The 18,036-nt window shown below is 38.3% G+C and overlaps 1 protein-coding gene across 3 annotated transcripts in view; it reads left to right on the top strand.

The window, feature by feature from the left end:
- Window positions 1-17,696, top strand: part of EHBP1 (EH domain binding protein 1) — a 411,111-nt gene extending 393,415 nt beyond the window's left edge. For 2 of the 3 annotated variants that reach the window (XM_006880958.1, XM_006880957.1), the window contains 4 exons: window positions 8,789-8,888; window positions 10,055-10,128; window positions 16,335-16,449; window positions 16,637-16,727. In XM_006880958.1, coding sequence (XP_006881020.1) covers window positions 8,789-8,888; window positions 10,055-10,128; window positions 16,335-16,449; window positions 16,637-16,727 — 380 coding nt within the window. Of the gene's footprint in view, window positions 1-8,788; window positions 8,889-10,054; window positions 10,129-16,334; window positions 16,450-16,636 lie in introns of all 3 variants that reach the window. The other variant, XM_006880956.1, reaches the window with a different exon arrangement.
- Window positions 17,697-18,036: the final 340 nt, after the last annotated feature.

Raw genomic sequence — 18,036 nt, 5'->3', positions numbered from 1 at the left:
GGATAGGACAGGGTGTAGAGACGGTGAGGGTGACGCAGGATAGGACAGGGTGTAGAGACGGTGAGGGTGACGCAGGATAGGACAGGGTGTAGAGATGGTGAGGGTGACGCAGGATAGGACAGGGTGTAGAGATGGTGAGGGTGACGCAGGATAGAACGGGGTGTAGAGACGGTGAGGGTGACAGGATTGGACAGGGTGTAGAGACGGTGAGGGTGCAGGATGGGACAGTGTAGAGATGGTGATAGTGACGCAAGATAGGACATGGTACACATCACTTGTTCATAGGGTCACTGTTAGTCAAACTTGATGATACCTAACAACAACAGGCTTTCACGTTCCACAAACCTCATGATTTTAAACTTAAACATTACTTTTTTTAATGATTTGCTACTATAATGTGCTTTGTTCTTAAGCCTGTAAAACCTAGACAGGTTACCTGGAGCAAAGCCCAGTGTCATGTCACCATCGCTGTGACTGTCCTTTGTAAGCAGCAGTCACACTGCTGATCCAGTAGAACCTTCACTTCTGTTTTTCCAGCTGCAGAAATGCCTTTGAACTCAATTCACCCCCATTTTTCACATACTAACTATTGGCTGACCAGCTATGACTAACAGACATTTAAAATATAATTTGTAGCCATAGAATTGTTTTGAAGTTTACCTTCTCTTAAAGTTTCCCTGGTTGTAGCCCAACTCCACACTAGGGTGTGAGTTCTCCACACTAGAATGAGAGCATGGACTACATCTTTACCAGGACTCTCTTCATTATCCCCATCAGAGCTAAGACGTGTAGTCTTGAGTACTGTGCATGGACTTTATGTGGAAATTTTCCTTCATTCCTACAGCAACCATGTGAGACAATATTATGACAGAAAGTTGGAAAAACTGAGGATCAGACAGATTAATTTAGGGTTTGGCTTTGTGTTTTGGTTTTTTTAAAAAAACAAACAAACAAACAAACAAACACAAAACCCACACTAATGAAAATAAACAAGAAGGACATTGGATGCATTTTCTGTATTCACTATGTTTGCATCATACTCAGAACCACTGGTCCAGCAAAGTGCAGAAACAGTAAACAGTATACATGATGCTTGACCCTGCTAGAATATTTCATCTTATTTGCAGAGGTTTAGCAGAATTAATGTATATATTCATAAAAATGGTCCTTCTTTTACAAAAGGTGCTTCTTCTAACGTTAATTTGTAAATTGGATTTTTTTCCCCTATAAAACACTTTTGTTTCTAGGACATTGCATACGAAAACTTTGACATGGACCTGAATGACCTAAAAAATAGATGAAATCCTTTTGTGTGTGTGTGAGAAGGTCTTCCTTGAAACGTGTCTACTCAAATTTATACAGTTTAGGAATATATTTTATTTCATTTTCACACACACAGGAGCTGCGGTGGGCCTCTGCCTCTATAAAGATGAACCCCCACTGCCATCGAATCCAGCGTGTAGCAGCCTCCGTTAGGAGTGCTTGCAGCTTAGTGGTAAGAATTCAGAAGAACATGGTTCGAATCCACCAGCTGCTCCTGGAAGGGATGAGCAGTCTCCTCCCTTGCGAGTCGCAGCTTCTGGAATCCCACCAGAGGGTCAGCTCGTCGTTGCTTCTGACTCAGTGGCATACAATAACAACAACAATAATTGGGTTTCTTAGACTAACTCTTTACAGGAGACTCCCCATCTTCCTGCTGAGGAACACGTGGCAAATTGAAGCCACCGGCCTCTCTGTTACTCTGTTAACATTCATAGTAATGCACTGGGTCACCACCACCTTGGGAAGATCCCTTGGGACGCTGTTCTGCTCCATCCTGTCAGTAACTGGAGAGTTGAAATGGACTCAACAGCAGTGGGTAGAGGTTTATATTCACGTTTAAAATCACCTATCTTGCAATAGAGGCATGTCTCTCAGAAAACTGGGGGTTTGGTTCTTGACTGTTTGCCGTAAAGCAAATATCACAATAATGCAAGTCCCCCAAAAGGAATGTTTCACTTCCGTACAAAAGCTAGGGAGCTCTGGGGATCCGGAGGGTAGGGAGTTGGGCTGCCAGCCCTCAGGGAGGTGGCTCGAACCTGCCAGCTGCTCCATGGGCTCTGCCTGTGTGGTTTACAGCCTCTGCAGACTTGTGCCAAGAGTCAACCAAGGGGAAGTAGGAAAGTTGGGTGCAAACTGTTCTCCATTAAGTGTACACAAGCATGATGGAAATGTTTGAATGACTATAAAAAATACTAAAGTCTGACACAGAGACGGGAAGTGAGCACATGCTGTTGGAAACACGACACCACCAGACTTGCTTAAAGCGGAGTTGCCACAGACAACCTTGCAATATTTATTTTTTTACTTATTCATATTTTACTATTTTTTGTGTGTACCGTCAAATCAGATCTGACTGGTACAGAAGGAGATTGCCCCTCTGTCTCCAGGAGAACATCTGGTGGTTTTGAACCACACGCCTCTGGGATTGCAGTGCAGCTTCTTGCCACTAGGCCATCAGAGCTCCCTTTGTGGTTTGTTTTTTTTTTTTTTAAAAAAAAATGCCATGTCTACAAAGCCCCCCTCAAGGCAGAGAAGCAGAGTACCCAGAAGTGAGGCAGGCCTGTCCATTCATCTCAAAATACTGCCTTTCCTCTCATGCCCCTTTGACAAAGTACTTTTATTCATCTGTGGCATTAGGAAGTTGTGCTGGCAACCCAAAGGTGAGCACTTTGAATCCACCAGCTGCTGTGGGAAAAGATGGGCAGTCTCCCATGCGGTTCACAGACTCTGCAAACTTGAAGGATCGACTGTAAATCAGTTCTGACTCAAAGGCAATGAGATGAGTCATCTGTAGCCACTTTTGGGGTCACTTCATTCACATGAGTGTGAAAAGCCCAAACAAAGGGACGTCAGGAGAGAGGAGTACAGACAGAAGAATGGAGGCTAACGGTTCCCATCCCCCCCCCCCAGTGAAGAATGCCTAAATGTGTTTCCAAGTGGTTAGTTGTGGTGTTGTAGTAGATAGTGTGCCATTGAGTCAGCACCAACCCATATATACCCCTTCAGTGGGTTTTCAGAGGCAGTAAATCACATGGGAGGAGATGGCCCATCTTTCAGCTGGTGAATTTGAACGACATGCCTTTGGCCAACTCCACTTCTTACCACTTGCCAGGTGCCATCAAGTCGACTACGATTCATAGGGATCCGCTGAACAGCAGATCTGAACCTCACGCTGTCCTGCATCTTCCTCACATGCTCAGGCCCAGTGTGGGAGTCACTGTGCCAATCCATCCTGTAGAAACTCTTCCTTTTCTTCTCTGGCTCTACCTTCCCCAGCGTGCTGTCTCTCCAAAGAATGGCTCCCCCTGAGAATACGCCCAAAGTCAGTGAGCTCTCTGGTTGCACATCCTTAGAGACATATAGGTGTTTTTGACAGTGTACGGCAATGAATGATGCCTATAAACACGACTTCCTGTATTTTACCTTACTTTACAAAATGTGTTCAATGTATTTTTAAAAAGAGTTTTTGAGTTCTGAGTATTACAATGTTATCCAGTAACCTCTCTGTACATAGTCATAACAGACATGTATCACTTAAATAACATGTAAGTCAAGTTAATATCCTTGGAGACTCTTAGCCCTAGCAGTTTATGAGTGTAATCCCAAGTAGAACTTAATATTACACCATAAAGAGTTCCATCAGTTGTATTTCCTATGATGTCTACTTCAAAGCTTCCATTTTGTTTTTATTTTAATGACTGATTTACTCAATAAATGAGATAACTGGCATTGAACATTAGCAGTTTTTAAAAAGAGACTGTTTGGACCAAAATAAGGGCTTGGTACAAGTGCTGTTCATTTCTGACCTTTTGAAGTAACTTTTTACGTGTTAAAGTTACTGAGGAAATTCATGACAGAAGTTACTTGTACAGAAATGTGGCCGGAATCTCACCCCACATTCTTATTTAGTGGGCTAGTTAAAAAATTTTGTTTGAAAGGAGTAAGCAAAGGAAAAATGTATTTTCCCCACATGTGTCATTCTTAGTGTAACAAGTACATCATGCTAAGCACATATTTTTAAGAAAATTACTACTATATACATTAACAAAGAATATGAGAGTATTGTATCTTGATTGCTACCTAAGAATATTCTTAACATAGGAACCGAATTCATTATTTGCTTATATCATGTCCTTTAATAATACAACTCCATTTCTTGAGTTTAAAATATTGTCTGAAACTGGAGCATATGGAGTCCTGTTGGTGTGCTGTCCCTGGAAGTACTTCCTTCATGACTGACCCTGCAGAGCTGCCGTAAAGTTCATCTTGTCCCTTAAAGAAATCCAGCAGTTTCCCTGCCTTTTGCAGTTAAGTCGGCTTCTTCTGTACCAATGAGTTAGTTCAGCACCTACCTTCCTGCATCTCTCTGTTGTAATACATTGTCCTTTGAAGACCAGTCTGCTAATCACAGCATTAGGACAGTTTACAATGGCAGCCTTTTTCTTCGGCTTGGTTTTGTTTTGCTGTGTTGTGTCCTTTAAGAGCCACATGTAATCACCGGTCAGCCATCCCTTTAATGATTTCAGCATCCTTTAATGCTTTCATGATGGAAAAGAATGAGGGGTTTTTTTCCATGTATAAGACAGCATTCTACATTTATGTATTTTTAATCTTTTCCCCATTGAATTTATCCTCTATTCAGTGCAAATTTTTATTCTTTATTTTGCATTTATAGAAGAACTTGTCTGAAATGCATCTTTCTAAATGGAGAATTTTTATGGCAAAAGGTTGATTACAAAAGGTTAATTGAATGTATTTAAGAAATTATTTACAATAGCATATTTTTACTTTTTTAAAAAATTCATTTTCAAGCTTAACATTAAAAATAGTACTTTTGAAAACCTAGAAAGAAAACAGCATCCTGGGTGAATACATGGATTCGTGCCACTTCTCCTGTCATTATTATTATCCTGATTATTTAGTGATCCTCAGCTACGAAAACTGATTAAAAATAAACTGACATTACATCTAAAAGGTTTAGGTGGAAAACTTCTTATACTCATGAAGTCTGTATTAGTGGTATGTTTATAGTAAACATAAGGTATGGTTTTAAAATAGAGTGTAACAACTCAGCCATGTTTACACATTTTAGTGCCTGTGTAGAAAACTGTAAGTAGTTGTTTTGTGGCGTTTTTTCTTTTAAATTTCAAAATGGTCTTCAGTAGTGTATGTCTTGACTATGGAGAAAATGAAAATTTCCAAAAGCAGCAGAATTAGTGGTAAGGTGACAAAAATGTGGTTGTAATGACAAACTATAGATAATTATGAAAGAGAGGTAGTTAACCAGGTGAGGTTAAACAAAATAAAATTATTTATGACCATTTTATAAAATAATGACAGTCTTCATTTTAAGCTACGGTGTAAAGTGCTTTTTATTCTAAGATTTAGTATTGTGGCAGAAGCTAAAACTGCCTTTTTTCCCCCTTTTTTTTTTCTAACAGTGCCAGGATACAACCTCTTTTTCTTTTTCCACTAACAAGACTGCTTTACCACCACGGCCCACTCTAAGTAATTAAATCAATCCTTTGTACTTACCGTATTCTCCTCTAGTGACGGTACTAGATCTGATTATATGCTTCATGCATATTCAAAGTACCGCACTGACAGCTCTTTAATGAGCTCTTACTTAATCAGTATGAACAATGTTCATCTTGTTCTTTTTTTCCTCATGCATTAGAGCTAGGAACAGTTGGGAAAAAATGAAACATCCAGCATTCATTTGAAAAATATATTGTACTTTGAAAAGTGTCTAAGCTGAGGAAGTTGCATTCTGCCCTTTAAAAGTCTGATGGACAAATTGGATTACTAGTATTGGATTAAATAACAAATGGTTAGAGGAGAAATGAGAAAAGCGCACTGTGATCACAGGCTTTAATATTTTTTGTTACTTATAAAGCTAAAGGGGTCTTTAACCAGTTATTAAAGTCAGGATTAATTTGTAATGGTTCAACTTACTGGCTTTAAAAGCTTTTTAAATTTAAAAAATTTTAAATCCCTAAAACAATAGTGTAATGATGTATTAGGAAAAAATTTAATTTTTTTATTACTAGGCTTTTTTTATCATATACTATCTCAGATAAAGATTTAGGAATACAGAATTGGTCTACCATCAAATATGGGGGTGGGGTTATCATTAAATTAAACAATCTATACAGCATTGCTGCCCTGAATAATGTGTCCTTAATTTATTTTTTTAAATTTTTAGGCTTATTTATTTCCTTGATGCCTGAAACAATTATATTATTACTAATTTCCTAACAGTTAGGGAAGGGAGCTCTTTTATTCTTACCTAGAAACCATAGTCATGAGTTAAACTGAAAATAACACAGTCCCACGTCAATATTGTTGTTCTCAAGGAAGCAGCCTTTCATTGAAGAAAATGATGCTAATTTAAGAGTAGTCTGGTTGTTCCTGGTGTCATCTGAAAGCCTCAATTATAGGCTAAGTTAAACTCAAAACAAAAGTTTTAATATGCCTATATTTTCTTAGAAGCCTCTTGGATTATTTATAGAAGAATTAAGTCTTTAATCAGAAAATAAAATATCCTAAAACCTACACCTATTAATAGTGCACACATGTGTCATTTCACTGATCAAAAAAGGCCTTCACCAGGGTCCAGTTGGCCTTGCTCCAAATGGCAAGCTTGTTCCCAGCTTTTCCTTTTTTACTCTTTCTTCTTTTGTTGCTACCCAGGGACTTGTGCCCATCACAGCCTGTATCACATGACCAGTGTTAAGTCATCACATGGTCCAAAGTGAATACAAAACCAGCTATCCTACAAGAGAGATTAAAAATACTGTAAAGCAATAAAGACTTTTGTTTCAGCTCTCAAAGAATCTCTGCTAAGTCAGCCTTGTACCATTATGTTTTAACAGCATTTAAGGAAGGCATATATCCTCACAGTTGTCTATGAGGATGCTCACCGGCGATCTGTGTCACTGGGATGATCAGAAAGAACATAGTTCATCTTTGAAGCACATTCCAGCTCTTTCTATTTCCTTCTCATTCAAAAACAAATCATCACATTTCTGTCAGTGGGAGAAAGAGTTAAATTATTTAGGTTACTATTGTCCTGTTACTTACACAAATGCTAGAAAGAATGTGGCAGTTCTGGGGATGGTGTGGGGAAAAAAGTTTATCACACTATATATATTTTGTGAAAGCTGTCACTTAAGTTCTTCTAGATAAGGGTGTGTATGTGTGTGAGGGACATGGCTATGCATGTGGCTCCGAAGGAGTTGTAGAAAAGCCAGGTTGGGGAAGTTCCTCTGGATTGTGTGGGTTTGTTTTTTTATTTTTGTTTTGTTTTTAAATGGACTAGAGAGATCCCCAGGAGTATGTTTGAAACAGAAAAGAAAATGCTGTCACTGGTAGTTGCCATGAGCTGATTATGATGCGTCAAAACCCAGAGTCTGCTCCAGTGGATTTTCAAAGCTGTGTCTTTTGGGGAGCAGATTACCAGACCTTGCTTCCAAGATGCCTCAGAAAAACATCTGAATCACCATCTTTTAAATTAGTAATGTAGTGTTTCACTATTTGCACCATAAAAGGACTCTCTTGAAAAAAATTAATAAATTTTTTTATCTTTTACAAAAAAAAAAAGACTTGAAAAAGAAAACTTAAGAACAAATGTCTTCTCTGGACTCTTAGTATTGAAGATTCTGAATGTTATGTGGAAACTGGACTGAAGAATTAAATCATAATCTTGTAGCAATTAAAAAATGAGATATTTGAAAGAAGTTAAAGAACTGTACATTTGACTTGGTGCAATTTGGCAGGAGAAGGAACAAATTGAGAGGAATTTTACTCTGTCATTTTTTTAACAGTAATGTATTTTCACATGTATTATATGTTATAATTTTTTATATATTCAAGATATACTGGCCAGGAATGGAGACAGGGTTATAGAGTTAGAGATGATGGTGGAATATGAATGTTAATGATTGTAACTTTTAAGTGCATCCTATATGTATTTAGTAACTTCACAATCAAAAATTTTAGCTTATCTCTCATTTGAGTTCATTGGTCACATATTTTCTGGTTCTTATTTGTTGGATGTAGTATGTTTTTCGTAAATAGCTTTAGGTGGTTTGGTTTGATTTTGTAGCCTGGTCACTAATATTTAATAATTTGAAAGTAGTTTCTTCTATTCCGAATGAGGGCTTTCAGCATGGTATATAGTCTACTTGATTCTTGGGGGGGGGGGGAGAAATACAAGTTGTTACACGTGGAAGCTCTCACATAATTTCTGAAGTTTTCTCCTCTTCCTGCCAGTCTTATTAGAAGTCTCATAATGATTTTTTAAAATGTTTTCTTTCCTTTCTGTTTTTAAATTTAATTGTGACCATATGTCTGTCAGCACCATGAGCTCTTCATTGAAACATAATAACAAGTCAGCCCCTGGGGAGGATTTAAAAGGTGGAACACTCTGTTTACTGTACTTAGTGTTAATATGATCTGTAGGTATGTTAAGGGGCTCTGAAATATGCATGTGGACTAATATTGGCTTTGGAAGATTGGCTTAGGAGTTTTTAAATGCCGATTTCTTCTTCTTTTTTTTTTAGGCCTTGGACTTTTAATCTTATGTTATTATAAACAATTTAATATGTACTACTGGGACAGCTGAGACAGTATTTTTATAGTTTGGTTGTTTTTTTAAAAAAACCCAACAACACACACTTGTACTAAACTATTATTTGGCTTGTAAAATGTCACATAATAATAGATAAATCTTCCTGAATTGTAGGAAGAAACACGGAAGAAGAAGAAGCAATGATGCAGGAGTGGTTTATGTTAGTTAATAAAAAAAATGCCTTAATCAGGAGAATGAACCAGCTCTCCCTCCTGTAAGTATTTGCCCCACTGTCCATGCTTGTCTTGCAGCACTGATAAATCTTGCACTTTTTTTGCTAGTTTTGGGGCTTTGTGTTTATTAGATTGGATTTATTTTCCCTTGGAGATGACAGTATGTTTTATATAAAAATTAAAAAAATAATAGTAATTTTTTATCAGAACTGTCATAATTTTTAAATAGTGGTAGACACTGGGAAGTAAAAAGAACTGTGTTTATTATGTGAGAGGCCAAGGATTACAAAATGTTCTGTTTTTAAGAAATAAATGTGTTTTATGTAGTTTTTAAAAAACACTTGCATGGTGAAGGGAGGGGAGGAAATTTAGTTTACATTGAGGGTTAAAGGAGGACTAGAAATAAAATTGAAGTTCATGTAACACCAAATAGTACGGTAAAAAGTAACTCTTCCCAAGGACAAAGGCATACTTATGTTCTTCTAGTGATGTGATGCTAAATTTTGGAATAAGAGCTTAGTGACTTTAAACAGAAGTAACCTTTTCACCATTGCAAGAATGATGACACAATGGCATCTGGACAAATTCTGAAGTCGTCTTCATCTTCAGCGAGTGATTCACCACAGGACTGACAGACTGTCGATTCCCTTTGCTCACTGCCAGTGTTCTTGTAGGATGCCACCTAGTGTGGAAATGAGCAGGCAGACGTGTTTTCTTTCATGAGGAACTCGACTTCTATAACTTCTGCCACCTCTGAGCTTGATAAGAGAGTTAGGAAGAAGCCCAAAACTTAAGATCTATTATCCAGCCCAGTGTTTCATTTGCTATGGTAGTTCTTTCACGTGGGATTTGGGGCAAAAGAGTAGTATCTAATATGAGTAGTCAAATTTTTTACAAAAATATAAATATGAAAACTATCTTACGAAAATATCTGGTACTTAGTACAAGAAACACAGACAAATGAGACTTCTTTCCTGTAGCTTAAAATGTTCCTCTCTGCAGTTCGGGACTGAAGAAGGCAAATAATAACGCTGGTGAACCAGTCTACTCAGTAAGGGTTTATGTTTGTGTATCATTTATTTGGAGTAGCTTAAAGTGAAAGAGAAAAGTCAGTTATGAGGCCTGAAATCAATGTAACCTAAAGGGTCTTTTAAGTGTTTAATGATTTAGTAATTAGCATATTGATGAACTTTTGCAACTTGCCTAGGGAAAAAGAACATGACTTGGAACGAAGATACGAGCTGTTGAACCGGGAATTGCGTGCAATGCTAGCAATTGAAGGTAAGAAATGCTAAGGTGGGATGAGGGCGGCAAGGTGTCAGCGGTCTAAGGGACTGAAAAAGTGCAATGCATCATCAGACCTTGTCTGAGTAAGGACTTTCAGGAACTGCAGCTAAATACAGATCTCACAGCCCACAAACTCCAGCTCGCTGCTGGTCATAGTGATCTCCCATTGAGCTCTCCAGGCTCTCAGTCACCACAGGAGGAGACTGGCCATCTCGCTCCTCTGGAGCGACTGGTAGATGCAGACCACCAGAAACTCACAGTACAGTGTGCGCCCCCAGACATTAGATCTGTAGATCTAATGACCCTAAATCAGACACAAAATCATGGTATTTGCCAGTAAGTATAAAATTACCTTCACTTCAGTACATTGAAATTTTCATAAAATGGAAATGAAAGCTTTAGTTGCTTCTCTTCGTCACATATAATTTAAAACTGTTCCGACTGGGGTGATTTAAAACAATTCACAGAGTCAAAATGTTACCTTAGTGTTTCATTGATGTCAGCATTCAAATAAGTCACCACCACATCTACTACAGTTCTTAAGATGACAACTCTGCTGTTTACATGAATATTCAAAGACTGATGGAGAGAAATGAAGCACTTTCACACTTTTTATAAAGCTTTCATATGAATTATATAGTAATCCTAAACACAGTTTATAATATCAGTAAGCATTAGCTAGTTTAACTATGGCATTTACTATATATAATTATTTTTTTAACTCTTGGGTATTTTATAATGCTGTTCTCCTTACACCACTTAGTTGAAAATGTCTTATAGTTCAAAGATGTCTGCTTAAAAGCTAATCCTTTGGGCTCTATAAAATGAACCTTTTGTCTAATCAATGCAAATTGATTTTCCTATTCTATATTGACCTCTTAACCCATTGACTGTCCATGGTAATTTCATTCTTCACCTGATAAGGTCCCTGATCCATAATAAGTCAATTCTAATTACTTTTGAAAGTGGAAATTTCAGTTTGTTTGAGAAAATCAAGTGAAAATCTTATATTTTTTTAAAAAAAACCTTTAATAAATGCTGATATAAAAATAAAATGTATGCTATTCACCTAGTTTCATACATTTCCATAAATTTTATTTTTGTGTTTTTAATCTCAACTGAGAATTGTAACTGACAACATTATAGCCTCACTTAGAAATCATATTTGCTTTATAAGGCTTCATTTAGCTAATTTCCTTCAGGAGGTTACTAAAATACACTGTTATTTAAGACTAGAAACTTTATCAAAATTGCTTAAGAAGTTCTGTGAAGCCTGTCAGTGAAATAAAGTACACCAGAATACTAAATTTCTTTTTCCCTCTTGATACAATCTTTGTAAGTCATGGTAGGTCTTTAAGAGAAATTTAAAAGCTAAACAGACCATTGAAAAGTAGGTATATAGTATACTCAATATGCATTCCATTCTTTATAGATACATTATCATTCATACAGGACATTCATTTTGGGTGTTTGGTTGTTGTTTTTTTTTAACCTAACCTTTTACATATAATACATTGTTCCTAGAATATAGCTTGATTCAGGACAATTGATGTTTACAGCAGGTATTGGTTCAGTCTGATTGCCAGATACTCATCTTACAAGGAGAGACTGGATACTTATAAAAGATCCCTGTCTTGTCAGCAGTCCCATCCCTTTAGACTGCCTCAAAGTTTTAAATGAGCTCACATTTTATCTGCCTGTTCTTCCTGTTCAGAAGGGAGAACAGGAGAAATAGATACAGAGATATATATTTTAAGAAGAGGAGGAAATAATGTTATTCTCTTAAAAACACCTTTAATAGAATTGTTAGGGTTTTGTTCTGTTTTCAGCTGGTATCATTGTCCCATATGGGACTGTGCTTTAAATCTCTAAGCCAGTTAAAGTGCTAGTTGAGGGGAACCGGGGATCTGGGGAGAGGAGGAGTCTATTGATCACAGATAAAGACGCTTTCTTGGAGCCAGTACTGTGCGTAAGCTGGGCTGTGCGGCCATCTGATGATGGGCACCGTGAAGACGGCGTCCTTGAAGCAGACCCTCCCACTGGACACACATGCAGTTGATCAGCCTTGTGGAGTGTTAAAACACTGCAGGAGAAGGCATGCATAGGCAGCACGAGTTGGTTTATTTTGCGTTGCTTTGTTTTAAAGTCCATTTCTCTTTTTCCCCTTTTTTCCATATTCCTCCTATTTAGTAGTCATCAAATTATTTGACTACTGAAAAAAGAAAAAAAGGAACAAAGTCTCTAATAAATCTGCTGCCGAAATTCACCAGGAGAACAGCACAGAATGTTAATAGCCATAACACACGGAGAACAGTCTTACTGGCTTGGTTTGGAATTATATATACTCTCTGAGAATCGGCAGTCACCTTGGTTTGTGTTTACCTCTAGTTCCCTGAGGTAGTGTTCTTAGCAGGAGCCTCATTCCACTGAATTGTAGGACCCCTTGAGCTAACAAACATCCAGATTATTTAATGGCCCTTCAGGAAAGAGAAATTCATTTTTGCACCCATTGGGGTGGGCTTTTAGAAAAGGGTGTGTTCCCACTCTGCAGAAGCAATGGATCTCCTCTAGGATTTTGTACATCTTGATCTATTCTTGGCTTAGTTTGAAATGGTTGCTCTTTTAAAAGGATTTATGCATAGGTTCACTATTTTTGTAGTTATGGTTTATATGATAAGCTTTTTATATTTAAAATCAATATGTAATCCTGTGGAGGAGCTTATCCCCTAAAACCCCATTTGTAAATCTATTTTAGCTTTGTTACACAGTGCAGCCACCGTCTTCCATAGATTGATTAGGTGCAGCGGTGGGATCCTATCAAATGGCCTGCTCTGATGATGATGCAAACTCTTTCAGGATTGCTAGTTGACTGGAACTAAAGATAAGACTTGCCTGCAATCCCCTCAATGTGCTCTTTACAAAACTAGTGTTAATTTTCATCAAAGTGCCAGGTTTATTTATATATTGGCAAGGAGGAAGGTTTACTACCAGAAGTTTAGGTCTTTGCCATTAAAGTGTTTATAGGTGTTTCACTTGCCTTTATACAAGGTCATAATCAACTTCAGCAAAGAAACTGAATCGAGGAATAAATAATTGGAGATATATATATATGAGTTTTTTAAATGAACCTAACAGCTTAGTGGAGATGGACATAAATAGATCTCTTTATTTCAGCACATTGGCTCAAAAGCAGTATCAAAACTTAATCCTATTTGTTGCAAGAGGATATAGCTTTTAGAGCAAAAATACACTGGAATCTTTAAATTAATCAGAAGCCACATTGTAGTCTGTCCAAGCCAAAGTAACTGTAGCTAGCTAACTGTGACTGGTGTTAGAGGTGACTAATCCTTTCTTAAAATGCATAACAGGTAACACACAAACTTACATGTATCTTTTTAAAATGTGACATTATATATCTAGGTGAAGTGACTTAAATGGATGGGGGTTTTTTTCCAAACTTTGGATTGGAATATACAATTCTGTACATTGTGAATCAGTTTTCATTTTGTTGTAAAAATTTGGTTTTGCTACAAATAGTCAAGATGCTTTATTTAATTTCCCAAATTGACATTTGAATATTTGTGAATTATATTCTTTATTCTCACTAAGGCCAAGAAAAGTATAGTTTGTGGAAGTAAAAGGCACTTACTGCACAGAACTGCTTCCTCTGCAGTTGACTATTTAATAACATGACCATAGAGATGAATGTGGTCGTGACAGAGTAATAAGGAAAAAAACTCTACAGATTTATGCTACAAAACTTTAAGTTATAGTCTCAGTTAAATTTGACTTCAAAATTGATGAAAAGTACTTAAATTTTTCAGTTAAATTGTTACAGTTGTGGGAAATGTCATTGTTGAAGTAGGAAAAGATTTCAAAAGTATTGGGAAGTTCGAAGATTAATAGCCTAAGTGTTTTATATTTTACCCATATTGTAAAGCTCCTAATATTTTTTCAGTATTAAAAAACTTATTATATTTCTAGTTAGTAATAAAAGGCTTAGAAACTATTTGGTCAACTTTAAAGAAAGAGTAATTGGAAAAATACGCATCTGTTGCGTTTCATTCATGTTAAATAGTACATTTTTAGTTCTATAGTTAGAGTTCATGTTGAAAACAATTAGAATTTTCAGTTGAGCTCTATTTTTTTAAGGGCAAAGTAGAGACTTATTTATGGATAAAATAAAACTGACCACTAATGTCACAGTATCATGAAAATTAAAATTGTAAATGAAAACCTAGGATTACAATGACTTTAAAGATGAAAATGGAAGCCTTAATCATCAAAAGTCATCATCGTACTAATGGAAAAGCTTATTTACATATCTTTTAAAAAATGTAGTGTATTTTCCTGAGTTACCCAAAATAGGCAAGGTGATATTGAAGATCTTTCCAATCTGAAGAACCTATTGATTTATCTGCTATAAGAATGAGGCTGATTAAAAGTAAAAACCAGATAAGAAACTTTGCTAGCATTCCTGATCTCACTCTCACTTAAATCCAAAGAATAAAATTGTGAGAGTGATTTCTCCGCAGTTTGGGGTTTTTTAATTATTATTTTTAACATTCTAAAGGAAACACACTTTCCAAAGTAAGTTTCTTTCCTATGTGTGTTTGAGTATTTCAGTTCTTTATAAGAATGTAATGGTGGCCAGTTACTTAATGTATTCATTTGTGGGATGTTTTTGTACATAGTTAATATAGGGCATGTTTTATTTATATGTAGATGGGTATATGCATAGTTAAGCTTATAATGAAGTCAGTAGTGGTAGAATCTAATACATCTTTTCTGCTGCTACTCTGTTGCTATTCTAACCTTTATTGCATGATGAGCGTCTGATTTTTAATTTGTAAATACATGATAGAATTCCTTGCAGCACCATTTGCTTTCATAAAAGCTGCTGAGCAGTGTGCTGTCTTGAATAAATTTTGCTTTGAAGGGGGTGGGGGGATTTGAACCAGCACATTCTTGTGTGGTGTGTGAAGATTCACATGGTAACCAGTGGTGTGCATTGTTAGCTTTATCTGAATAAGCACCAGCCATGTGAGTTTTAACATGATTAGCCAGGGCGATGGAGAGAGAGAGACGCAGAAAGGCTTGCGCTGGCTCTGATTTTTGGAAAGTACATTTACTGGGGGGAGGGACACAGCCGAGTCTGTGTGGTGTGGTCAGTTGTGTTTTTAAAAAAAAAAAAGCTGGTGTCCTGTTCCCCTCTAGGTCCTCATTTGTTCTGCTATCTGCTTCATCATCTCCTTCTTCTTTTCATTGTTTACCTTCCTAATGAGGGAGGCGGGGTAGACTGGGGCTTGATTGACAGCCACGGGCCCTTACACCCTGGCCAGAGAGCCTTGGCTTCGGTTTCAAAAGTGCTTTAAATGTTCGATTTGGGCCTTTTTCTATTAAATGAAGCTGCTGCTCATCTGAAGGGAATTATCAGACCAGCAAAGTTTAGGAAATGCTTTATTGGGCCTAAAAAAAAAAAGGGGGGGGGAAGTCGCTGCCATGGTAAGAACTCTGCCCATCGGATTTTCCAACCTTTCACATGAGCTTTCAGAAAGAAATATGTAATTTTCCCTCTTGCAAAAGCGCTTTGATTTCAAACCGCCCAGCAAACGTTTCCAAAAGAAAACTGGCCCGCGATACGAACGCGATCTAGGGCTGCAGTGTAATATTGCAGAGCAAATTTATTTTTTACTTCAAAGAAAAATGCTAATTAGCCGATTCACTACTTTTAAAGTTATTGTGAAGCATATGGCGCCCAGTGTGAGATACATCCAACTGCTAAAATAGAGCGGAGGAAATTAGCGAAGAATGGGCTGTTTGGGGGCGTGGAGGGGGGGAGCGGGGAGGAGGCCAGGTTCTCTGGAAGATTCCCCATTCTTCTGTAAAGGATTTTTGTCAGCCTCCTAGGCTTCCTGTCTTCAGCTTCCCCGTGTCCCCCACCCCAGGCCGGCCTCTCCAGGCCCCCTTCCCCACTCTGGGGAGGGGAGAGCTCAGGTGAGAGCGTCCTACCAACTCCCTCTGGGGAAATACTCATTCAGGTTTCAGGGGTGCAATTCCCACCCGAAGGCCTAAACTCCCCAGACACCCTGCTAGCTAATGGCCCTATAATGGGGTTTGCGGGACAAAGGTAAGCGAACTGGGAAGGGGGGGCGCCTGGGGAGGCCCTGCTAGTGGTGAAGAGCTTCTGTCCCCTGCAGACTGGCAGAAGACGGAAGCCCAGAAACGTCGCGAGCAGCTTCTCCTGGACGAGCTAGTGGCTCTGGTGGACAAGCGTGATGCGCTCGTCAGGGACCTGGATGCCCAGGAGAAGCAGTAAGTTGGGGGGGTCCAACCTGGGGGCAGCCACCTGCCCAGCAGTCACCCAAGTGTGTGGAAAGTTGAGTCCAGAGGTGTGGGACGCCTTTCTGCAGGCCCAAGCTCCCCTATTCCCACCAGGAAGCTCTGCCCTCTGGCCTCCACTAGGAAACTGATTTCTGTTTCCTGTTTGTCTGACTTCCAGGGCTGAAGAAGAAGATGAACATTTGGAGCGAACTTTGGAACAGAATAAAGGCAGGATGTCCAAGAAAGAAGAGAAGTGTGTTCTTCAATAGGGCCAGGCCAGAGGCTCCCAGACCAGGGTCCCCAGACCAGGAAGAGTCACACTCCTCCTCGTTGATCTAAAACTTTGAACGTTTTGTTTGACTGGATTGTACTTCAGCCACCGCTGCCCTTTGCCTCTCTGGCCTTTCCGGATAATATACAGAATTCCAAAAGAGCTTTGTTTCAGAATTTGGGAGTTAACCATTTCCTTGGAATCACGTAAAATTGATTTGCACAGACACCTTGTGAGCGAATGGTTATTGGCGATGTCCAAGAAGCTTTTCAAAGAAGGAAAACTACTGTTTCCCTCACTCTTTACCCGCTCAGAACGTTGATAAGAGGGAAATGTGAAAATGTCATTGTCGTCGTGGTCTTTGTTGTTAATAACATAATGAAGGTGGGAGGGGGGTATGAGAGGGATAAGGAAAATGTCATGATTTTTTCCCCAGTCCTGCCATGTGTATAACACTCTGCTACCTAAGTTTTATAGTTAGATCAAACTCAATCTGCTTATTATACTGTGTTCTATTGACCAGTGGGGTTTTTCTGCAGTTGTTTTTTTTGCATCTGTAAGGATAATCGAGTCCCCTCCTCTGCTTGCCTCAGTGTAGTTCTTTTAACATAGCCTGAGACAGACCGTGTGATTTGGAGGTGAGCTCTGAGGATGGGCCTAATTGACATGCATCAGTTTACAAAGACAGTCTTATCTCCCAAGAATGCGCCATCTTTTTCTCTGGATAATTATTTATTATATCTAGCTTGGTTCCTACGTTTTACTGGATCTCAACATTGGCTCAAGAATGCTGTTAATATTTATTCTGTATTGATAGACATCTGTCTTGCCACCCCGAGTAAATTCCCCCAGTTAATATTTTCTTCTCTATCATATCACTGTCTTTTTTTTTGTGAAAATGGTTATCTGTTTATTTATTACTGAGTCATATATAAATTTTCAATAAACACAGACACTTTCTTACCTTGAACACTGCTCCTACTCTGTCACAATGCAAAGTTTGGAGTGGACACTTGGGTTGGTGTGAGAGTTTGTGGATCCTTAAGACTTTTCATGTGGAAAATGGTTCTCTGGAATGCAGTCCAGCTGAATACGTTTACACCATCCTCAAGGGGCCCTGCTGACACATGCATTCGAATCAGAGGACAGCCATTAGATTTTCCGTAGGCCGGTCCATCCAGAAAAAGGGGGTCCTCTCCTTTTTATGATTGCTTTAAGGAAATGTGTGATTCCACACCACTGAGAAAATGCTAATATTGGGATAAATTTTCCATGGTGTCACTTCTGTTGTTTTGCAGCCATGTAAC

This window comes from Elephantulus edwardii, unplaced genomic scaffold (genome assembly GCF_000299155.1).
Source record: "Elephantulus edwardii isolate Elephantulus edwardi_28Jun2011 unplaced genomic scaffold, EleEdw1.0 scaffold00011, whole genome shotgun sequence".
NCBI classification, from domain to species: domain Eukaryota; kingdom Metazoa; phylum Chordata; class Mammalia; order Macroscelidea; family Macroscelididae; genus Elephantulus; species Elephantulus edwardii.
This window is presented reverse-complemented; position numbering and strand designations above follow the sequence as displayed.